We start from the raw sequence: 24,184 nt of genomic DNA, 5'->3' as shown, positions 1-24,184 counted from the left end.
TTTTTTTTTTATTTGAAAGGTGAAGCTTACCGAATGGTCCCATTTTTTTTGGTCCATGTCTGACAATGGTATCTATGAGAAAATCACAGAAGTCTTAAATTTGCATTAGGTATGTGCGCGACAAATAGCCGAATAACTCAATGTCGCGCTAACCGATTTTGATGATTCTTTTTTTAACCGACTTCTGTAAGAAAAGGAGGTTATCAATTCGACTGTATTTTTTTTTATGTTTGTTACCTCATAACTTTTAACTGGGTGGACCGATTTTGATAATTTTTTTTTTATTTGAAAGGTATAGCTTCCCGAATGGTCCCATTTTTTTTTGGTCCATGTCTGACAATGGTATCCATGAGAAAATCACATAAGTCTTAAATTTGCATTATGCATATGCGCGACTAATAGCCGAATAACTCAAACTAATGCTACAACACCTTTACTACAATATCTAATTACTAAGCCTGTTTGTTTTACTTGGCACCGACTTCAAAATTATAAAATCTTTATATAATTATTTTTCACTTTTTAGTTCGTTGTAAGAAGTCGGTTTTTGTTTTTGTTAAAAATTAATTTATTAACTAATATATTCTTCTATAAGATTCATATTTAGACTTTATATCGTTTTTTATTATTATTTAAATTAAAACTTCTATCACTTGATATGTTGTTTTATTTAAATTACATAGGAAATTACGGGAACCAGTCTTAGGTTAGGAACAGGTTCCTTAATGGCGGTAGGCGCGGCAGACTGTGTGGCTACCGTGCTCCTCTAACAAGATACCGGCGGACCAGCCCGGTAAGGCAACTTGAATGTAACGTTATACTAATTTCACATTAGATTTATAGAGCAATGTTAAGTTATATTGCCTTTGCGTTTTAGATTTGTAGCGTTTTTTTTTTAATTGGCCGATGTGAAAAAGATCAAGGTGGTATCTTTTTTATTGTATTCCGCATATAGCAGGGTAAGCAGAGGGAACCTAGTGTTTAGGCACTCCATTCTCCATTTCCCGTCATTTTTTTAAGTAATTGCATGTGAGAATAGCGAATACAACGCCACGTGTTTGCCTTGTTACCAGAGGGGAGAAATGAAAATATAAATAAATAATAATTCATTCCCCCGAGTTAGAATCGAACCCATAACACTACGGCCTATTAATTAATTTTTTTGGGAGCAATGTATTAATATGTTCAAACTTCAAAACATGAAAATAAATAACTTCTAGATAAATATTTAATAATAATAATCATTGCAGATAAAAAAGCATTTCCGTATTCTAACGTTTTATATCTTTGACGACTGTTTGCATTTGCATAAAAAGAAAAAAAATAGGCCGCCATTATTTGACATTCAAGTTATTATTATTTATTTTTTGTAGTCGTTCTTTCTAGTACTTACAGCAAAAAAAATGCAATGAATGTTGTTTAAAATATTGTAAAATATCATAAAAAAATGCTGATTTAACGTGATAAACCTTGATATTGATTATTGATGTTGTAGAAATCAATTTTTCAACAGTATTTCTTAATTTTTCGCTTAAAATTATATCCGAATTTAGTAATCATTCAAAAAATTGTTTATAATTGTATAATAATTTTTTATTCGTATTTTTTTAGCTTCTCTCTGTGCAGCAGCATATGCAGAGGGAACCTTGAAACCTAGTGTTAAGGAATTCTCGAGATACTGCCTGATGACTAGCAGAATTCAAGATCGTACTTTGCCTCTTAACCAGAGAGAGAGAAATGAAAATCGAACCTGCAACCTTCCTTACAGTCGCACACGTGTGCCTATGCTCTATGACCGCCTCAATTAAAAAATTAAAAAATTAAATATTTTTGTTATAAATACTTATGTTCGTAAATAATAATAACAACATGGTTTATCAACACAGTACTATATTATGTAAGGTCAAGTTAATAATTAATATGTTTATTTATTATTGTATTGTTCGAAGTTCAAATAATTTAACTAAATTTATTATAAGTGAATACATATACGTGTATGCATAATTAGTACCACTATAGTATGTTTTTTTTTACATCACGCTGTATCCCGCACTTAGCAGGGTAGTCAGAGGGAACATGGGAACCTAGTTAAGTTCCCCATTGTCTGCTAAATTCAATGTTTCAATGTTTTTTCAAGTCAATAGTTTTGTTTCTTAAGTTTTAACTTCATTCAATTTAACTCTACATAAATTTAAATATTATTGTATAATTTTGAAATAAAAGTACCAGTTTTTTACTCATACACATCTAGTTATGATACTACAGCTAAAGAGGAAACTGGTTATACCTGATTACATTAAGAAACTTAAGTTTTTTGAAATTTTTGGCACGCTTGCTAAAATTTTAGTAAAAATATGAGTTTAAAAGTGTTATTTAGTGTTAGTTTTAAATTGTTTGTTTAAATAAGCGGTAATACTTATATATAAGGTGAGAATTGGTAATAAATCTTCAACAAGGAGAATACTAGGAAAGAAAAATAAATTATTTAATTGTGTACTGATACTACTTACGTAAGTGTAGAAATAATTGTGAGAAAACAAAACCATACATTTTAAAACTATTTGAAAATTTACATCCCATACTTTTATGTAAGAAAATCGTAAATAAAAAAAATGAGCTTCACGCTGTATCCTGCATTCAATAGAGTAGGCAGAGGGAACCTAGTGTTAAAACACTCCGTTGTTGAAACAAACACACCAACTCCGCCAAATTTTTCGAGGCATTGCGTTTTAGTGGCTAAACTCAACGCCGGGCTTTTTGGTGACAGGGCAAAAAAATGAAAATATTATTACATAATAATTCAATCTCCAATCCAATAATTCAAATCCGCAAACGTCGCGTAAGCCACGACGGCCTCTTACCTCTCTCTCTCTCTTTCTTAACTCTCTCTCTTAACTACTAACCTCTTATAATTATTTTACTTACAATTATTATTTGTTGTCTGCTGCCGCCTAAGCAATGGTGTCCATTCAGATTTACATCCTGCACTTTGAACGTAATTTTTAGCCCAATCGCTAGCATATAGAAAACCTTCAATGTGATTCATCTCTAGCACTCAGCATCAGTTCATTGAACCTTACAATACACTAGCACTAAACTAAATTAAAAACTTATAAAATATAAAATTTCTATATATTTTTTTAAATATTTCTCTCACAAAAGTTAAATAAAATAAAAGAACAGTGTAACTGTCCAAAGTCTCAAATCGAACTGAACTGTCTTAACGAGGTTATTATATGTATTAATTTAATGATGTACAGACTGATAAACGAAAGGGCATTATTATTAGACATTGTTTACAATAACTCAAAGGAAAAGTACCTAGTACCTTTTTTTAAATAAATATAACATTCAATAGATACTAATAGTTGAAGCGATAACGGTAACCTATTTACTTTACATTTGTGGTTCTTCAATGTGATTCATAAATATGTCAAAATTAAAAGGAATTATTTAATTTTTATAAAAAAAAAATGAAAAACCTTTTTGAAAATCAAAACAGGAAAATTAGCAATTACCAAAAAAATTACCTGTTATGCTAACGCTACCATACCGGCTTTTAAAATCGACGACGAAACGACGTCCTTCAAAATATAATATATTGACTAATGAATGAATAATGAAAAATAGACTAGTAAAATGGCCGATTGTGGCTAAAGCTTTCATATAAAAGTGCTTTGAAAGCTTAAAACCAGTTTATTTTCATATGTCAATTGGTTACGTAATGGCGAAAATCGCTTTCATTATCTTTTTGTTGTTTTTTAAATACGCTTTCTCAGAAAAAGTTATAGAAACTAATATAATAGCGAACATTATACAGGCCTTGGAAAGACCAACATCCATTATTGCCGTAACATGTTGGACGCCATGTAAGAAATCTTTTATAGCATACTAGAGACTCACCCGCGGCTTCGCCCGCTTAAACTTATTTCTATATTATAGACTAAGGGATATATTAATGAATAATATATGTATCTTAAATAAAAAGTTTAATGTCCTTTCTAATATTTCTAAGAATATATGTACAAAGTTTCTAAAAGTAACTTCACATTAATATAATTGTATAGTAATACAATATAATAAATAACAATATATTTGAAACTACTCATTTAAAGGTTAAGTTTAAACTTTTATCAATAGACAAAAACAAATACATAACAAATACGTAATTAATTATTATCTATTCTTTTCCCTTTTAGATAACAAAGTCCAGTTCCATTCAACGTTGGCTGGAGACAGTGATAAGAGAAATCTAATTGAGTTCATACACCCAGGAGAAATACCGAAAAATATTGAGAATAACCATCATATTTTATTTATAGCTGATCTGGGATGCCAGAATGTTTTGGATTCCTTGAAAATAGTATTTTTTTATCATTTTACCAGTATAAATTTAATTATTTAACAGGCGATGTAATGTAATTGACATTTTTTTTCAGTATGATAATTTAAAACTATTCCGATCACCTTTTCGATGGATATTCTTTAATAAATATTGTGATAATATCAATTTTAAAAGAACCATACAAAACATCACCGATATAAATATTTTGCTCGATTCGGAAGTTTTAGTAATACAACAATATTGTGGTTATTTTTGCGAAATATATTATAGTACGTACAAAATGTTTACACGCATTATTTTTTTAGCTTCACGCTGTATCTTGCACTTAGCACGGTAGGCAGAGGGATCATGGAAACCTGATGATAAGACACTCTGTTCCCATCCTTTCTTTTTACCACTCTGCCGAATGAGGCATTGCGTGTTGAGTGACGGAATTCAACGCCGCGCATTTCGCTATCACGTATACAGTCGCATAACTGATAAACACAATTGGCGCAATGATTAATTATGATAATTAAAAATAATTTATTTAAGCAATTCAATAATTTATCCGCTGGATTCAAAGTGCACAGGACCGGACGGAGTGGCGAGAATTAGGGGAGGCCTATGTCCAGCAGCGGACGTTGAAAAGCTGATGGATGGATGATAATTTAACTGTAGAAGCGAAATGAAATTCGGCAGAAAGTGGGAAGTGGTGTGTAACACTAGGTTCCCTTTGCCTACCCTGCTATATTCCAGATACAACGCGAAATAAATAATTTAACTAAATATTTATTAATTTAGCTTACAAAAGAAGTCCTGAGAGTGAGTGGGAAACAGAGCTATATGAGAAATGGAATATTACAAATGGAATGGAGAAAAAATCTAGGCATAACAAAGCCACTGCTATAAGACGACTCAATTTACATAATTACAAACTAAAAATTTGCTATGTTTTGACCGATAACGACAGTATAAACCATTTGACAGATGAAGTGTAAGGAATTCTTGATATTAATAACAGAATTGAGAAAAAAATATCTTTAATGCCTAATTGGAAATGAGTTCTTGATATCATTTTTTATATTCTTGTGAATTAGCAACAATTTTTGTCGTTGACACCATTATATTTAATTTGTTAGAAAAAAATATTAAAATTGTACTTAATTAATAAATACCTGTGGATTGATTTTCATTAATTCTTGTAACGATTTGAAATTACAAAAAGTGAAGCAATACTAGATTCTGCAGTAATTATTAGATTTTTAAGCGACTTCTGTAAGAAAAGGAGGTTATCAATTCGACTGTTTTGTATTTTTTTTTAATTTTTAATTTCAATAATTGTGTATAGGTACTACACGTATACCCACTTATTTGTTAAATAAAAAAATTATATAAAAAATATATTTTTGGAATTATTATAATTAAAGTCAAATATTTTTTTTTAGCAACGACCATATCGACACTATAACAAAAGTCAATTTCCCAACAACAAATCAACTATTGGATTTTTTAAACGCAAGCAGAAAGTATATATTTACAGAAACTTGGGGCTATCGTCATAATAACACGTGGAACGGCATGACTGGGTATTTGGTAAGGCAAGAAGTGGACATAGGAGGTAAATAAAAGTATAGCAATTTGAACATATAAAATATTTATTAAGTTATAAAATTTTATGTATATTGTTTATTTTGAGTGTAAATATTTCCTCTTTCCTCTATTAAGTAGGTGCAACACAAATAATAATGCAATTTGTTCGACGACTAGCGATCGCTTGCGGCTTCTCCTGCTTGAAGTACATAATTTTTAATATGGATTACTTTCATTTCTTTATAATAATATCACTTTAAAGCAATATATGTATAAGTACATATTACAAAGTAAAGTTTCAATCAATTCAATACATTTATTTATAGCAATTTAGTCGAACAACATTTCTTAAAATAGTATAAGTTTTTAATTTATAAGAAAATTGAAATAAAACAAACATTAAATATTAAGGGAAGTTTGTTTTAGGAAAGTTTTATTAGCCTGAATACATATACACACATACTAAACAGACAAATAGACAAAAGCCTTCCTTTTTTCAGGATCTCCAATGTTTTTCACATCTGAAAGGATGTCAGTAATTGAATACATATCAAGTCCAACACCAACTCGCTCTAAATTCGTCTTTCAACAGCCAAAACTTTCATATGAAAATAATTTATTTTTATTATCATTTAAATATTCTTTATGGATTGGATCTATTGCCTTGATAGGTTTACTCTATTTAGTTATTTGTGCTGTGACGATCTGGGAGTGGAAAAAGAAATCATCTTCGAAAAATGTATGTATATAATTATAATGATTAATGGATCCTACAACCTTCCCCATCATTCATGGTCACTGGTTTTGTTTAATTTTGATTGATGAGAGATGATATAAGAATTTATCTCACGTGGTAGCACCACATAAATTCTCATAAAGTGATTAACGGAGTGTCTTGACTCTAGATTTCCTCTGTCTTATATAAAACTTAATATTTTACAGGACTTGGAAAGTGCAGGAATCTTACGTCCAAATTTAGTGGATATTGCCTTATTTATTTTCGGATGTACCTGTCAACAAGGAAGCGTTGTTGAACTTAAAGGTATTGAGATAGCATCATGTGTTTGTGTATACTGTAAAGAGGAAAATTTCTCTTTTCATATTAGATATATGTAGTTTAACCATTTAAAAAAGATATAGTGGCATGTGTAACGACATTTATTTTAACGACTTTTATTTTAAAGCGTATAATATAAGTCGCTTAGAATCTAATTTATTGTCTATAGTTTAGGTCTTTGATAGAAAAAAACATAATAAACTTACTAAAGATTATATCTTCTTTATAAATATATCTTTAAATAATCCTCTATTTTGTCTAGGTTCCCTAGGTCGAATGGTGTTATTACTGTTATTCGTATCTCTAACATTCCTGTACACGTCGTACTCTGCCAATATTGTAGCTTTATTGCAATCAAGTTCCTCCCAAATTAGAACATTGGAAGATCTGCTACGATCCAGGATGAAGTTTGGCGTTCACGATACTGTGTTTAATAAATATTACTTTACGGTAATTACATATTATCCGATTCTTTTTCCTCTAGTTTTTAATTTTCTTTGGAATTTGAACCACTTCGTTTTATATAAGTGGCAAAACTCATTATTTATTTCGTCTTACCAGACCGCGGCGATGATGATAATTCTTTACCTTTAGTGGGAACCCCGCAACCATCACGTTTAATAAGTTAAGATGTAAAAAGACGTTAATTTATTATATTATAATTTATATTATCCTTGTATCAGAAAACACTTCTCGGAGTACACAATTATTTATTTTCTTTTTATCGAGGAAATCATGTGGATTTATGTGAAATCTACAATTATCAGCATTAAGCAAGTAGTATTCAATATTGATTTTCATAATATTCAAAGGGTAAGCTTAGTTCAAATACGAGTATAATAAAATATTTAATATTTTAAGATATCATTTTAGACTGAAACTGAACCTATACGTCGAGCTATATATGAAACTAAAGTAGCTCCACCGGGAGCTACACCACACTTCATGAGTATGGAAGATGGTGTCAAAGCAATGCAAAAGGTAAAACAATAAAAGTAATGATATATGTATTTTTATATACATATAATTATATGTCTCATCTATATATATAAAATCGAAAGGTCACTCACTCATCACGAAATCTGAGAAACTAATAGAGCTAGGAATCTCAAATTTTGCATAGAAGTTATTTATAGGACGTAGGTGCTCGCAAAGACGAGAATTTGCAGTATTCGACTTCTAAGGGGTTGTTTTTGGGATTAAAAGTTTGTATGAAACTTCGTTACTACCAATGCTAGGAGTCTCAAATTTTGCATGAACGTCACTTATAGGACGTAGGTACTCATGGAGACAAAGAGAGAAATTAATAATAACGTAGTTCACGCAAGCGAAGCCGCGGGCGGGTCGCTATAAACTAGATAAATACTATATAAAGTTACTTATGTCATTCAAATTTCCTAGTCGGATAAAACCTAGCAATCCTAAAGGAAGCAGTTAAGAATAATTTATTTTAATTTTATTTTTCCCCAATGTCCTTATCTTTATCCTTAACGTTATTTGTATCCGTTTCTAGCATAAAATTAAAAAACCTAACAAAATTTGTCTAGACTTTTCGGAAGAACAATCGAGTTATTTGGTAAAGTTAATAAATATTTAAGGATAAATGCTTCCTCAGGATGTATGTGATTTCCTCAAATGTAAAATATTTACGGTTGTTGAATTCCAATGCAGTTGAATAGTTAGTGGTTTCTTACGGCATGACCTTCTTACAATATTAGCTGTACTGGACTCAATGTAAAAATAAATGGCTTGAGTGGCTTTTAGTTGATTCTTATATTTAAAGCTTTTCTACATACTTGTTTTTGTAGTAACTCGACATCTCTGAAAAATTTTCAATCCAAATCCAAGAAAGTCTCTATGAATTAACAATTTTTAGGGATTATTTGCTTTCCACATGGAAACTGGCGTCGGTTACAAATTTGTTGGAAAATATTTTGAAGAGGGAGAGAAATGCGGCCTAAAGGAAATACAATATCTCAGAGTGATAGATCCGTGGCTGGCAGTTCAGAAAAATACCCAATTTATAGAAATGTTTAAAATAGGGTAATAATCTATTGTTTTACAAATATCAGTTATTTTATATGGAAGAATCTTTCAAAATATCCAACAATTCCGACACGACTGACTGAAATGGAACAAAGCTCTAAATATCACATTTAAGACCATCGATGTTGAGGCTTCTCTTTCTCTCGAGGGAAAGATTTCTTATTTATTATAGTATTTCCATTTCCATTTCCATTTCCATTTCCATTTCCATTCCATCCGTTGAGTTTCGGCACTTAACACGCAAAAACTAAAACTCGAATTCGGCGAAAAGTGGGGAACGGAGTGTCTTAACACTAGGTTCTCTCTGCAGGATAACTTAAAGCAACATACGTAAAACTTATAATTTGATAAAGAGAAGTTATAATTATTTAACGCGATTCTGTGATTAATTAAAATAAAGGAAGCACTTATTCCCTTTAAGAACAAAACGCCTCCAAGAACACGGCTTGCAGCAACGGGAGAACCACTTGTTATATGAAAAACGGCCCAAATGCTCCGGAAGACAGGCCAACTTCATCTCCGTCAGCATGGTGGATTGTTATCCAGCTTTGTTAATACTTACTTACGGAGCCCTTCTAGCAGCTATGGTTGGCGTTATGGAAATTTTGTACTGTAGACGAGCGGAAATTATGAGTAAAATAAAATAAATATTTTCTTATTCCTTTTTTTAGAAGTTGAGGTTGAAAATGTAATTTTAATTGTCTAATGTAATGTAAGGTAGGAAAGTACGATAAAATGTTTTTGTCATTGTGGTTTTGATTTTGAGTTATTTATTTATTTTGATCACGCTGTATACAGCACATAGCCAGGTAGGCAGTGGTCCTAGTGTTTAGAGAGTATGTGTTAATCATGTAAAAAATAAAAAGTAATACGAGTAATTTTACGAGGTACAATAGATTTTCAATATTTTTAATATAAACTTTAAATTAGTTAATTGAACCAACTTAGTTATTAATAATGTGGATATGATATAGTTAAATTGCATGTCGATAATAGTTGCTTCCAGCTTATCTAGTTAGGTGACCACTGATAACGTAACTATATGCACGGAAGTAATTACGCAGCAAATATACACAGATTTCACGACGTAAAGTCTCGTTTGCTTAATATCAACAAAAGATAATTAATCGATTATTGGAAACCATATCTTCCAATTATTATCAGTTCCATTAATATAGAGAATTAATATTAAGAAAGTAATGAAACAAGAATTTTCGGACAATATTAAAATAAACACATTAAATCTTTGTACTGCTTATTAAATAAAATAAATGATATTTCTAAATTTTAATAATAATAATGATAGTAGACCCACATTTGAGATACTTCGTTCAAGTGGCGGAAGTTAACGCCGCATTTCAAATATGAGAGCAAGGAAATGCCACGACGATTAAATATACTTGTACATTGGAAATCTGCAAGTACTTATTAAATTGTCTAATATTTAAGCATTCTTTGTTTAAATTTTCATTATTCTAGATACCCATTCATTTTAAATGTGAAAATGAGGATGTATGTTTGTACACTTTTAGGTGAAAAGTAATGAACTGATTTGGATGAATCTTAACAGTAATATAGCTTCTTCTATTCTTCTTTCAGAATAAAACTAGATATACTCGTAAGATATTTTTTAAATTTGTATTGGCTGTCAGCCTGTCATTTATTGTATAATGAAGTCGGTTAAAAATTATACAAATTCATATAAATAGTTAAACAAAATCAAATAATATGCCTGAGGGAGTTTTCAGGTTGATATATGATACCTATAGAGAGAAAATATTAATAAATAATAATTCGATCAAAAAAGGTGGGAATTGGACCTACAACCGTCGCATTACCGTCACACGCTTGTGCCCCTGTCCCAGACGGTCTTATAATGTTTAAGGATATGTATTAGGCTATATATTAATATGATACCATCGAGCTGACCTGATGATTGGATCTGGATCTGCATCTAGCAGACACCATAAAGCTTGGCTTAGTTTGTCATTTATCTTATTCTGTTCATTTCTCCTGGTGATAAGGATTTGACTTCGGTTCATAGAATTGGAAAGCGGCTGATTTTTCTTATAAAATGTCAGGATTTAATTGATTCTCTTAAAATTACTTTTGTATGTTCTATATTAAAATATATTTTTCTTATTATATGTTTCCTTTAATAAGCAATAAATAAATAATTCAGTACATTGTCCCAAAAATATATTTGTCGAGGACTATCTGAAATAATATTTTTTTTGTTTTTTATAATAAAGCCAATGCTTTAATGCAAAAAACAAAAATAATAATAATATTTTTGTAATAAGAACGTCCTAGCACTTAAAAAATATTTTGTAACAATTTATAAAATTGTATATAAATATAGGTACCATTCCATTCTAACGGTATATATTAATTGGTTATACAAAGCCTATATGATTAGTCACTGCATGCATAACAAGTAGGTTTCACGACAAGCCTTCAATAAACAAATGTATAATTAAATACAACTTGGAAATAAATATCTACATATAGTTACACTTATAAATGTTGGCAACAAATATGTATGGTTTTCGTTACGTTTAAATGATTTTTTATAATATTTTAATAATCATATTTTTTTATGAAAATGAAGTTCTAGCACTTACTACTGAAATAAAGATGATATCTGGTGTCCTAACATTTTATAATAGACCATCCCGTCTATTAGTACTTATCTTACTTATTAGACCATCCCGTATATTAGTGCACACTTGTTGGCCACCTCGTAAGATTCTTTTACGTGTGTTTTTTCTATCTTTCTTTTACTTAATAAAAAAATAAAGTTTTAACTTTTATTTCATAGCAATCAAAATAAGTCTTATCACAGAACTGAACAGTATGGATCCTCCGAAACAAACTAAATTTATTCAAGGTGTTGACCAAATGCCTAATAATTTTGAAGCAAACGACACTGTTATTATTGCGGACACTAATTGTCCTGATAACAGGCAGTTTTTGGTAAAAGTAAGTTATCTTAGATTATTCTGCTCTTCTGCTGCTTCGCTTTACTGGAGACTTATTACACTGTTTGTCACCAATAGGCTCCCAAGCGGTCTTAACACTAGGTTCCCAGGTTTTCTTTGTCTATCCTGCTATGTGTGGCACTCCCATATATAAAAAAAAAATTCTACCGTCTTATACGATTGTACTAATAGATATTAATTGTTAATATTATCAGGCAAATATGACAAAGATATTTCGTAGTCCTTATAGCTGGATAATAATGATGAAATCAAGTGACGTTAATAAAAAGATACTAAAGGATTTGAAAGATTTTCATCTACTTATCATCAGTGAAGTACTAATAGCTGAAAAGAAGGGCGACACATTTTCTTTATATTTGCGTAAGTTAATTTTGTAATTTTTTTCTGTTAAATATTGCGAAAAAAATACGTACCTACCGACCTAAATAGACAACTATAGGTTATCCTTATAACCTGTATTTGCTATTGGGAAGTGTATGTACATATGTACTTATTTGAAATCAGAAGAATTTTATAATTAATCAAAATTTTTATCAATATCAAACGGAGTAACCCGCTTTATATTTAGGAAAAGAATTAAATAAAAACAAAACATCTAATTTAATTAAGAATTCTTAATAAAATTTATAATTTAACAATTATTAAGTTTTTTATAATTTGAGCTTAACTTCTAAGAAATTGTGAAGATAAATTGCATTTTCTATTTGCAGCTTACAAACTACAGTTGGACAAGAGCGACTGGAAAATAGAAAGTTTCGGCACTTGGACTCTTGCACATCGTTTGAACAACACTATGGAAATGTCATCAGTATTGTCAATTAGACGAAGAAATCTAGACCATTTAGCTGTAGCGTCTATTGTCATCACCAATAATAATACTAAAAAACATTTGTATAAAAGGTAAAAGGCATAAAAAAATTAACTCTCTTCTGATCGTATATTATATTTTCATAAAAATCTAAATTAACAATACTCACTAAATTTTAGTAATGAAATATATATTTTTTTAATTAATAATATTAAAAGAAGAAAAGTATGTATAAACTATGCTGACTGCTAAATTCTATGATTAGTGTAATAATTATTTTGAAATATTTCAAAATATTGCAGACACCCTTCGCTTTTAACATGTTCCTGGGAAGTGATTACATATTTTTGGAAAAATATTTTCTAGAACATGAAAAATGTGGTTTACAGGAGATACAGTACTTGGATCAAATTACGTTGTGGCAGACGTGTCGAAAAAACTTGCCTTTTAAAGAAATATATAAACTTAGGTTAAGAATTTCATAATTTAATTTAAATTCAAGTGTATTTGAAGCCAGCAGTGACTCAAAAGCACATAAAGATAGTATAAAAATTGATTCCAGGTTAACGAGAAATGTGGAGAACGGAATAAACACTCGTGAAAGTCGTTTATTATTTGGAAGGAAGCCATCTTGTAATTCCGGTGGTGGAAATTTTGACTCCGTGCATATGAGAGATTTCTACCCTGCATTACTAATACTAGTTTATGTATCAGTTTTGTCTATTATTTTATTAATACTAGAATACTTTCACTGGTCCTATAAGTAATTTTGCTTATTTGTTTAGAGCCACGGAACCCTAAATATATAAAATAAATTTAATACAATATTAAATATACGGACTGCAAATCTTTATCTATATACATATATTTAATGAAAGTGCTGTCATCAAATGAAAAGTATAGTTTATTTGCTTAGGTAACAACCATACATTAGTGCTAGATATAATTACGATAAACAAAGCTTACCGCCTATGTAATTAACTAACGAACGCAACCGCTAGTATATATCCAAAGGGCTTACTTAGAAATTGACGTATTTGTAGGAGAGGAGAATTATATCACTAATTTTAATCTGCCTTGATATCAATTCTGGAATAAAAAAATGTTTCTTTTCTATATTCTGTTGGTAATGGTTCCCTGGGATCAAGTAATAGCTGTTGATAATGAAATAAATATGATAAGAGATGTGGTTGCTTTTTATAGAAAACCATCGGTCGTTTCTGTACATGGGTGTTGGAATATTTGTGAGATTTTAAATTTTTGTATTTTAATAATTTTTTATGTATCCCACTCGAGGCAATTAAAATATTAAATATAATTTAATTTTTTCGCTCTGGGGTCGAGGCGAAGCGCAACGATACAAAATCGGGAACGGACTGTCTTAACACTAGGTTCCCTCTGCCTACCCTCCCGTTTGTGGGATACAATGATCTAGCTATATATACAATATTTAAGCTTGTTAGTTAACTTGTTCTTAAATTGTAGACATAAAAATAAATTATTTTTTCAAATTGTCCCTTTTACCTAAAATGATAAGGTAAACGATGTTGGTCGATTATCATCTAATAGTCAATATTCTCAATAAAAAAATATTATAGATAAATATTTAAATTAATTGAGGAAAGTCGTGACCTAGTGAGTGACAAACGCGACAGGTTTTGGGTTCGATTCCCACTCCAGGAATTGAAATTTTTAATATTTTCCTTAACGGATAGTGGGGGGAGTAGGAGGTGTGGTGTAGTGGTGGAGGTAGGAGTCTACCTACCCTATATGACGAATACAGCGCAAAGTTGAAAAAAAAACAAATTGGTTTTTTTTTACATATTATTTCTTCAACTTCGTAGCGACTAAGAAAAGGCTCATGTCTGAATTTAACAAAATGACTCCACCAAAAAGAATTCAATTTATTGACGACATCGACGACATATTCGATTCTTTTCAACAACACAATACATTGTTTATTGTTGATACAGACTGTCCTCATAGTGGAGGGTTTCTAGAAAAAGTAAGTTGGAAAACTTTTCTACATTCATTCATTGATTCATTACTTTCGCAAAATTTTTATAAAGAAATTAAGAGACTTTTTTGTCGGTTAGCACGGTAGATAGAGGGAACCTCTTAAGATTCCGTTCCCCACTTTCCGCACTTTCCGTACTAGAGAAAAAGAAAGAAAACTTATAACATTAATAAATAATAATTAACTTATCCGAGTAGAAATCGAATTCATACGACTCGCCTCATACAAATATTTTTGTCATTTATAATATTATACATATATACTTATTAATAATATAGATTATATACTAATTACTAGGCAAACAGAACACAAAAATTTCGCAATCCATATCGCTGGCTTATGATTACAAAACCAGAAAAAAATAAAACTTCATTGTCACTAAGAAAAATAAAAAACTTGCATTTTTCAATCGACGCTGACGTCCTGATATCTGAAAGACATGGCGACGAGTTCTCGTTATACTCACGTGAGTATTTTTTTTGTATGGCTATAATTAAAAAATAAGTTTAAGGAAATGAAAGGATTATTAATGGATTTAATAATTTAATTTCTAACAACACTTTCTTATATTTGTCACTCTTTTCAGAACGTTGGTTGGTCTTTTGAAAGTTAATTATGTTCTACGATTTTTTCTTATTCACAGAAAATTGAGAAAATAGTGTTAACACACTTTGTTCCCATTCTGGAGGCCGAATTCTGGAGGCATTGTGTGTTGAGTGGCGGAACTCAACGCTGTGCTTTGCCTAGACACCAGAAATAAAAATAAAAATAATTATTATTTTATTTCCTCGAATGGGAATCGAACCTACAACTGGTCGCGTTTACAGTCACACGCTTGTGCCCCTGCTTGTGCCACTGGCCTCTTGTTTGTTGTTTTTTTTTGTCTCTAGGAAGTTCCGTTAATAAATTGCATTTTCTATTTACAGCTTACAAGTTACAATCAAACAACAGCGAATGGAAAATAGAAAATTTTGGCACTTGGACCCGTGAACGGCGTTTAAATAATAACAAGGAAATGTTCTCTGAATTATCTATGAGACGCAAAAATGTACAAAACTTACCTTTACCGACATCTATTGTTATAACAAACAATAAAACCAAGAAATCTTTACTTAGTCTCAAGTAATTTCTCGTATATTGTTTAAAATCTATGCATAGGGAACCTAAGAAAATAATGACAGTTCGTTAATTTCCATGAAGTTTCCATTAAAAAACTGCTGATCACCACTTTCGCCGAATTCTGGAGGCATTGCGTATTGCAAGGCGGAATTTAACACCGCGTGTTGCCTCGTTACCAGAGCGAGGAAAAGACTGTTTAATGTTTTATTTCCTCGAGTGAGAATCGAATTGAAAACTTGTGGCAATAAATTTCACAATTAAATATTTAATTAACACAAATAATTAATATTTTTCCTTCTATTATTGCATATACGCAGGGAACCCGACATAGATCTGGTAGCAAAAGCAAGTTTTAGACAACTTGCACCTCTCTATCAATTTATGAATGCAACTCTCGTGTTACATTTTACTGATAGTTGGGGTTATCCTGTAAATGGTACCGTCAACGGCATGATGGGTGCTTTAGCTAATGGTATTTGTGAAATAGGAGGTAAGTTATTGAATTATAATGATAAATATTTAATTTTGATCTTTGAGTATTGAGGAGGCATTACGCGTTGAGTGGTGGAACTTAACACCGCGCTTTACTTTGACACCAGAACGAAGAAAATGATCAGAATGAGAATCATTTCCTTGAGTGGGAATCCAAACCACAACCTGGTGCGTTCACAGTTATACGCCTGTGCATCTGCGCCACGACTGGCTTCATTTACAAATTAATATTATTCCATCTTTTCTTCCACCAGGAACGGTGATCTTCATGAGACCTGAGAGGCTTAGTTTAGCAGATTTTATAGCAGCTCCGATAATGCCCACCGTCAGATTTGTGTTCAGACAACCATCTTTATCACAGCAGAATAATTTGTTTTTCTTGCCTTTCAAACCAGTAGTGTGGGGTTGTATTTTAGGACTTATATTTTTTATATTTATAATAGCCCTTGTAATTACAAAATGGGAAAATAGCAAAACGGAAAAAGGAAATAGTAAGGTCGGTAAATTATATAAGTAAGTCAAAGTAGTATTTAAAAGAAATAAAGAAAGGACAAAATAGTGTAATAGCAAAAAGTATTTATGAAGCAAGAGTGAGTGGTAGGAGAGGCAATTGATGGCATTGGTTGACCTTTGAAAATACAGTATCCATAAAACTGGAGGAAGGTTACGTAGGAAGCAGGAGGACTTCTAGTATAAAGAGATTGATAGTGGATGAGAGAAAAGAGATATGGAAATACCGTAGCAATTGGCCTATCCCTCTTTCTGCCAACTCCGCTAAAGAAAAATATGTATAGAAATGCTCAATTAAAATATTGAACAATTTAATAACAGAATTGACTAAAGTCTAGACTACCGTATATTGCGAAATCTTTTAGTCAAAATTTTTATTTTTATTATTATAGTAATTAAATTTAAAGACCTTATAAAACAAAGTTATTTGTTATGAGTATTACTTAATGCAATCCACAGACAGACACAACCATACAAGCCGACTCAAGCGAAATTGCTATGATGATCATAGGCGCCATTACACAACAAGGAAGCTATACTGAATTAAAAGGTATGTTACATATACACATAAATATTTTTTCAATTAAAAATTACATGAACCTACATAACATTTCAATTTTTTATGAATTTACAAAATAGAAAAAAAATCTAAATATTGTAAGAATTGTTCTCTTCTTGTATCTGGTCTGATGCTTTCTCCTTGTATATTTCTATAAAGTTCTTATAAATGCTGTACAAAAAACCACGTTTACCATTATTTTCTTAATAAAATAATGACTTTATTAAATGCTAATTGTATTGAGACAATCATCGCATTAATTACGTTTTTTCCACAGGAACTCTTGGACGGATTGTGATGTTTATAACATTATTTGTATTTGTTTTTCTTTATACATCCTATTCAGCAAATATTGTGGCCTTATTGCAATCTACTTCAAACCAAATTAAAACGTTAGCAGATTTGTTAAATTCCAATCTTGAGTTGGGCTGTGAAGATACTCTTTATAATCGATATTATTTCAAGGTAATGCATTATTACATACCTCGTATATATCTGTGATTTGTTTTTGTTTAAAATCATTTATTATTATTGGAAATCTTTAATTTTTCATTTCTCCGCTCGGGCGGCGTTTAGTTCCGCCACTCAACACACAATGCCTTTAGATTTCAGCAGAAGATGGGAAACGGAGTGTACTTAACGCTAGGTTCCCTCTGCGTTCCCTACTGTATGTAGGATAAGGCGTGAAGCTAAAAAAAAGTTATACTCTACGTTAGCGAATTTTATTTCGTTAATATATTTATACTACTTCAGATGGTAACTGATCCTGTTAAGAAAGCAATATATGAACAAAAAATAGCGCCGCGTGGATCTCAGCCGAATTTCATGAGTTTACACGAAGGAATACTTAAATTACAAAAGGTAACTATTGTTAACACTGATTTATATTTCCTTGAAAGTGAGAAAAAAAATAAAAGATAATAATGCTAGAAATAAAAATATATATTAGGGAAATTTCACGTTGTTCAAGTGCCAAGACACTACGAGTATTGACACTCGATTTTGACACAAGACACTGGGTTGTACATTTTCCGGATTGCGAAGATTGCGGATTTCTGGTACCTACGCTCGGAACGCCATAAACTAGGAAATGAACTGATATTACGTTTAAAACAATGAAACTCAGAGCTTTGAATTATATGATTACTTATTTTTTGTTATATTAAAATTTACAGAAACCATTCGCTTTCAACATGTTTCTGGGTAGTGGATATGCCGCAGTAGAAAAATATTTTCTGGAGCACGAAAAATGTGGACTGCAGGAGATAACGTACGTTGACGAGAAATTACCGTGGCTGACATGTCGTAAAAACTCACATTTCAAGGAAATTTACAAAATTGGGTAACAAACAATATTATATTTATAGTTTATAGAAAGGTATTGAAATAAATTAATGTTATAAATATTAAGACTAGAATTCTTAAAACCAAAAATACACTTTTTTCAGCAACACTTAGTGTCTTAACACTAGGTTCCCTCTGCCTACTATGCTATAACGATCCATTCCCCATTTTCCGCCGAATTCTGGAGAAATTACGTGTTGAGTGGCGGAACTTAACGCCGCCCTTTGCTTCGACACCAGAGCGAAGAAAATTTTCATTGCTTCGAATGGGAATCAAACTCACAACCTGTCACTTCTACAGTCACACCGTATACCCTTGCGCTACTGGCCTCAACCAAAAAATAATAATTGATCATAACTTCCAGGTTTACAAGAATCTTAGAACACGGAATGAACTCCCGCGAGTACAGGAAATCCTTTGTAAAGAAGCCAGTGTGTATCTCCCGTGGGGGGACTTTTGATTCTGTTTATATGAGAGATTTTTATCCTGCCTTACTGGTGCTAGCTTACGGAATAGCTTTTTCCGTCATTTTAGTACTTTTGGAAATATTGTATTGGCGACGTTTTAAAACAGTACAATTTACTCTTTAATTATTGATCTATTACGATTTTAACACTTCAGTAAAAAGCACAAAATATCTTATTAGAAATTTAGGAGATTCTGTAGAGATTAATAAAAATTTAGTGTCACTTTTTTTTATTTCTTAATATAGCACCAATAAAAGAAAAACGTATTATATAGGGGAATTGTGCTTAAGATGACATACTTTTTGTTTGAAGACAAATATTTCAAATAAATAAAGTCATCTGAGAACAGAATATTGCGTATACTATTATATATTTAATAATCAACGGAATTATTTTAGTTTCAGAACAATCATCTTTCAAACATCATAAAAATAAACAAAAATCGCACTTAGGTCGACCAGTGTAAGACGACATATCTACAGGGTAAAATGACATACTTAGTATGTGGCATAAAAACGCCATCATTATTTGTCGAGCATAGTTCACAAATAAATAGTTTCTTCTTTGCCGGGGGGCTTTTAAACAGTATTAAAGCCAGATTCATACATGTTGCAAATTCTATGAGGTTGGATTCCGTTATCAGTCACTTCCTTTTCCAAAAGGGAAATAGGCTTCGTCACTTGCGGCTATTGAATGCCCTTGCTCTAGCAGCCTTATCCATGTCTTCTTGTGACCAATATATATTCATTTGTAATTGCCAGGCATTTTGTAGGTAAAGCAAAAAAATACATCGATTCTATTTATAAGGGTAAGATAGTATGCCATCTTATACTCACGTTTTGTATGTCATCTTACCCAATAGATATATGAATTTAATTTTAGCCGTTGTGACAAAAGTTTATAGGTTAGGATGCGCTTTTAGCGTTAGTTGTGTCATATAATAATCCTATTTTACATTTATAATTAGTTCAAATTGAAAATCTTTATCTTACTTGTCTTTTCACCATCAAGCAAAAGCGAAAGAAAAGTTTGTTGCAATTGAAAATAACGAAAACATGAATTACTTGCCCATCTGCATTCACTTTCAACCATACTGTATTTAAGCACTAGCTGCATCTACAGACACTCTCTAAAACGTCACAAGATCGCACTTAGCGCTAATAGTTTCATCAATATCGGTAGTGTGTCATCTTATCATAGTATGCCATCTTGAGCACAATTCCCCTATGTGTATTCATTTTTCGTGTTACCTTAATATTTTTTATGAGAAATTCGAGATTATGGGATGTTTATGTAACATGTAACAAGACAACTGAGTTATTCTTTCCTTATAAATAAATAAATAGATTGCTCCTAAAAGTAGAAAAACATATTATAAGACAAAAAACATCGCGCAAAAGTTCAAAAGACCTAACTTCAATGTGGCCACAACTTGTTAACCGCACTGTACATTAGCTGTGACAAACGTCAAATAGATAGTTGTAGTAAAAGCTATGTTTATGAACGATGCAATCAGTGCAAGAGCTGCAGCCAAGCAGTCTGTAATCATGAGGACGTGTCTTATAGACTGTAGGTACCTACTTTAAGACGAAATTTATTTTTATTTATAAATTTACTTTTCGATCGTGGATTTTAATAATAAATCCATATAAACAATATATCTGAATAAATTATATCAAATCAACTGGAAAGGTAGGTGTGTCATATTAAAATAGATAATTAATGTTTCTTTTACACCTTCAAATATACCTTTAAAAGAAAAATATAATAATTTCTGGCCGTCGTGCGTCGAACGTGTGTCTGTAAAACAGCAATTGAGAGTTCGATTTCGCTCGGTGAATAGCGGCGTCGAGTTTCGCCACTTAATACGCCATTCCTCGAAAATTTAGTGAAAAGTGGGGAAAGGAGTGTATTAACACTAGGTTCCATCTACCTGCGCTGCTTTACCCAGAATACAGCGTGAAGCTGAAAAGAAAAAGGAATTTCAATCCAACAGACAAATTATATACATTCAGAACAGATTACACATTAAACAACTGCAATAGAACATATTTAATTAATACAAAGAATCTAAATCACAAACAAAATTAATAAATAAAATAAATCAAATCGGCTTCACGCTGTATCCCGCACACAGCAGGATAAGCAGAGGGAACTTTATGTTAAGACACTCTGTTCCCCTACATTCCATTCCATTCTAGAGGCTTTGTGTGTTAGGTGGCGAAACTGAACGCCGCAATTCAAACTTAATAAACAATTCCCACAAATGTGCAAACACCACATTCATTCCGTTAGGAGGACAGGAGGTAATTGCTTAGTAATCGATTATCCAGTGCTGGATGGAACTGGTAGGCAGTGAAATGGCTATTATGATAAACACAGGCCACTGCCCTGGAGACTGGCAGTTAACTGATGTTATACGGTAGCTGTTAGACTGTTAAATAAATATTATTTGATGAGCCAATTTAACCATATTGTTAATAGAAATGCAATAATTAACAAGAAAAACATTGTCCCTCCATTTATAACGATGTGGGGAATTGAAGGAATTAATTTTTATTAATTAATTGGAAAGTGGGGAAAGGAGCGTCCTAACACTAGATTCCCTCTGCCTACCCTGCTCTATGCGGGATATAGCGGGAAGCAATATTTTTTTGGAATCAAATAGATGAGTGTACTGCGCACAGAACAAATATAATTTTGTCGGCTTTATAAAAGACGTATATCTATTAAATTGATAATAATAATCAAACATCAATCAGTGACGTTATACTTTGATTTTAAGAAATATACCTACATATATAATATAGCAAACAATAATTTAAATCGATAAGATATAGTTAGATACAATTGGCATCGATAAGTACAGAGACTCATTTATTGTTCGTGATTAATAACAAAATACACAATAAAATGTATACAAAATTAATATTTCTTGCTCTTGCTTGTGTTCTTTCAAAATCTGAAGGTAAGGAATAAATTTAACTAGCTTTATAATATTTATTAATTATATACATACCATATTTCCTTACTACTTGGTCAGAAGATTGTAAAAAGGTTTTATTTAAAAATGTTACTAATATAAATTAACTTAGATAATATTTTTTGTTTTTAATTATTCCAGCACGATTGCGATGTTATACATGTGGTTTCTCCACCACGGATACAGACCATTCTTGTCTGACCATAACCAATACTACCAACAGAGTTCAGTGTTCGATGAAATATTGCACCATAATGCGACAAGAATATCGGGTAAGTTATACAAGATTTTTTCAATAACATAATCGTATTAGAAATAAAACTCCACATCAAAAATTAAATTAAAAATTAAATCAGCTTCACGCTGTAACCCGCACACAGCAGGGTAGGCAGAGGGAACCTAATGTTAAGACACTGCCTTCCTCACTTTCTGCCGAATTTTGGGGGCATTGCGTGTTGAGTACCTCCACACCAGAGCAAAGACAATGAAAATATTGAATATTTCATTTCCTTGAGTGGGAATTGAACTCATAATCTGTCGAGCTTACAGTCATAGGCTTGTGCCCCTATGCCAGGAGTGGCCTCAAACAGCAAAGACGATATATTGGTTTATTTAAATTATATTGACCTATAGGGTACTGCCCAAGTAATAAAATTTAGCAAGTGAGAAATTACACTACAACTAAAGTAAAAAAATCGAAAAGTGAAAATTTACTGGTATTTAATTACAAACGCATAATTATAGTTCATTTTATACCTACTAAATGAGTGCATACGTAAAGTTAAGTTTGCCAACTCTTTACAAGTTGTACGTTCAGTTGGCCTACAATGCTGAATTAGTATGGAACCCTCGGTGAGCGGATCAGACTCTCATTTGACCGGTTTTTGAAGTTATATATGTTTTGGTGCATAATATCGTTGAAATGGTGAATTTGTATGGACGTATTCCAGCACCATTATCATATCCTGGTTTCCATCTAGCACCAAAGTATTCATCAAGACAGCATTGAATTCTGCCACTCAAAGGGAGCGTAGTTTCTTAGCACTAGGCACTCTCTGCCTACTCTACTACATTCGGGATACAGCGTGATATTGCTGAAAAAAGAACAGTGAAAAGAAAAATTTAAAGCATTTATTGTTAAAATAATTATTCTTCAGGATCCAGTGAACCAAGTAGCAAGTTTTACTCGTGGGTGTGAGAACACTCCGGCTTTCTTGAATCATCAAGTAGAAGATGAACAATTTCGTACTTTCTATCGAGCTTGTTCCAATGATTTGTGTAATATAGGTAAGAACGACTTAATAGTAACATTTTAAAGTAAGTACAAAATTATGTATAGAATAAATAAAAATTCCTACTTAAAAATTTATATACGCAAGAAGTTTTTTAAACCAGTTTCACCAGTTTCATTACTGTAAAGATTATTATAATTTAAATTCCTTCCTCACTCTGGCTCACCAGATGAACGGAGTTTTTTTTTTAACTGAAAATTTTAATATTCACAGGTGATGGAATTCAATCAGTAGTTGGCGGAACCTTAGCTCCACGTCCTCCTTTCAACGGGTCAAATTTATTTGTTCCTGGAACTAGAAGTGCTGGAAACAGGCAAATTAGTTGCGTTCTTTCTATAATCGCTTCGTGTACTATTTATTTGTTTTTTTAAACCATATTTAAAACTTTGGATTTACTCCAATTCTGTTTATGATTTATTTATTTATTAATTATTAAATTAATATTATATTAACATCTAAAATCGACTTTTACTTTTCACTTTCCATTTTGCTTATGTATTATAAGATTACGATTTAGGAACGGTTAAGTATCTTTTATAAAAAAGGAAAATCTTATCGTATAAAAAATAAT

At 31.4% G+C, this 24,184-nt stretch overlaps 4 protein-coding genes across 4 annotated transcripts in view; 3 read left to right on the top strand and 1 right to left on the bottom strand.

The window, feature by feature from the left end:
* LOC146531361 (putative inorganic phosphate cotransporter) overlaps positions 1 to 3,061 on the bottom strand; it is a 33,325-nt gene extending 30,264 nt beyond the window's left edge. Inside the window, exon 1 of the mRNA XM_085197885.1 lies at positions 2,926 to 3,061. Coding sequence (XP_085054011.1) covers positions 2,926 to 3,046 — 121 coding nt within the window. The 5' untranslated portion in view covers positions 3,047 to 3,061. The remainder of the gene's footprint in view (positions 1 to 2,925) is intronic.
* A 600-nt stretch (positions 3,062 to 3,661) lies between these two features.
* LOC146531360 (ionotropic receptor 75a-like) lies at positions 3,662 to 10,320 on the top strand. Its single transcript, XM_085198048.1, has 11 exons — positions 3,662 to 3,869; positions 4,200 to 4,363; positions 4,440 to 4,614; positions 5,129 to 5,321; positions 5,773 to 5,945; positions 6,418 to 6,656; positions 6,860 to 6,959; positions 7,237 to 7,424; positions 7,848 to 7,955; positions 8,851 to 9,017; positions 9,442 to 10,320. The coding sequence occupies exons 1-11, from the start codon at positions 3,707 to 3,709 to the stop codon at positions 9,665 to 9,667; spliced, it is 1,896 nt and encodes a 631-aa protein (XP_085054174.1). The 5' UTR covers positions 3,662 to 3,706; the 3' UTR covers positions 9,668 to 10,320.
* Positions 10,321 to 14,680: 4,360 nt separating this feature from the next.
* LOC146531359 (ionotropic receptor 75a-like) lies at positions 14,681 to 19,519 on the top strand. The gene is made up of 10 exons (XM_085198049.1): positions 14,681 to 14,835; positions 15,145 to 15,313; positions 15,774 to 15,969; positions 16,284 to 16,456; positions 16,713 to 16,954; positions 17,428 to 17,518; positions 17,805 to 17,992; positions 18,281 to 18,388; positions 18,703 to 18,869; positions 19,236 to 19,519. Exons 1-10 carry the CDS (start codon positions 14,692 to 14,694, stop codon positions 19,459 to 19,461), a joined length of 1,704 nt encoding a protein of 567 aa, XP_085054175.1. The 5' UTR covers positions 14,681 to 14,691; the 3' UTR covers positions 19,462 to 19,519.
* Positions 19,520 to 22,147: 2,628 nt separating this feature from the next.
* Positions 22,148 to 24,066, top strand: LOC146531358 (uncharacterized). Its single transcript, XM_085198047.1, has 4 exons — positions 22,148 to 22,306; positions 22,463 to 22,593; positions 23,479 to 23,608; positions 23,827 to 24,066. The coding sequence occupies exons 1-4, from the start codon at positions 22,252 to 22,254 to the stop codon at positions 23,982 to 23,984; spliced, it is 474 nt and encodes a 157-aa protein (XP_085054173.1). The 5' UTR covers positions 22,148 to 22,251; the 3' UTR covers positions 23,985 to 24,066.
* The last annotated feature ends 118 nt before the right edge of the window (positions 24,067 to 24,184 follow it).

Source organism: Heliconius melpomene, chromosome 15 (assembly GCF_056956725.1).
Source record: "Heliconius melpomene rosina isolate 202511_hmr_F chromosome 15, ASM5695672v1, whole genome shotgun sequence".
Classification (NCBI taxonomy): Eukaryota; Metazoa; Arthropoda; class Insecta; order Lepidoptera; family Nymphalidae; genus Heliconius; species Heliconius melpomene.
This window is presented reverse-complemented; position numbering and strand designations above follow the sequence as displayed.

Coding starts and splice junctions, on each gene's coding strand:
- LOC146531360 (XM_085198048.1), top strand. CDS start 3,707: ATGTCAATTGGTTACGTAATGGCGAAAATCGCTTTCATTATCTTTTTG. Junction 6,657..6,859: donor AGAAATCATCTTCGAAAAAT/GTATGTATATAA, acceptor AATATTTTACAG/GACTTGGAAAGTGCAGGAAT. Junction 6,960..7,236: donor AAGCGTTGTTGAACTTAAAG/GTATTGAGATAG, acceptor TATTTTGTCTAG/GTTCCCTAGGTCGAATGGTG.
- LOC146531359 (XM_085198049.1), top strand. CDS start 14,692: ATGTCTGAATTTAACAAAATGACTCCACCAAAAAGAATTCAATTTATT. Junction 17,519..17,804: donor AAGCTATACTGAATTAAAAG/GTATGTTACATA, acceptor TTTTTTCCACAG/GAACTCTTGGACGGATTGTG. Junction 17,993..18,280: donor ATAATCGATATTATTTCAAG/GTAATGCATTAT, acceptor ATACTACTTCAG/ATGGTAACTGATCCTGTTAA.
- LOC146531358 (XM_085198047.1), top strand. CDS start 22,252: ATGTATACAAAATTAATATTTCTTGCTCTTGCTTGTGTTCTTTCAAAA. Junction 22,307..22,462: donor TGTTCTTTCAAAATCTGAAG/GTAAGGAATAAA, acceptor TAATTATTCCAG/CACGATTGCGATGTTATACA. Junction 23,609..23,826: donor CAATGATTTGTGTAATATAG/GTAAGAACGACT, acceptor TAATATTCACAG/GTGATGGAATTCAATCAGTA.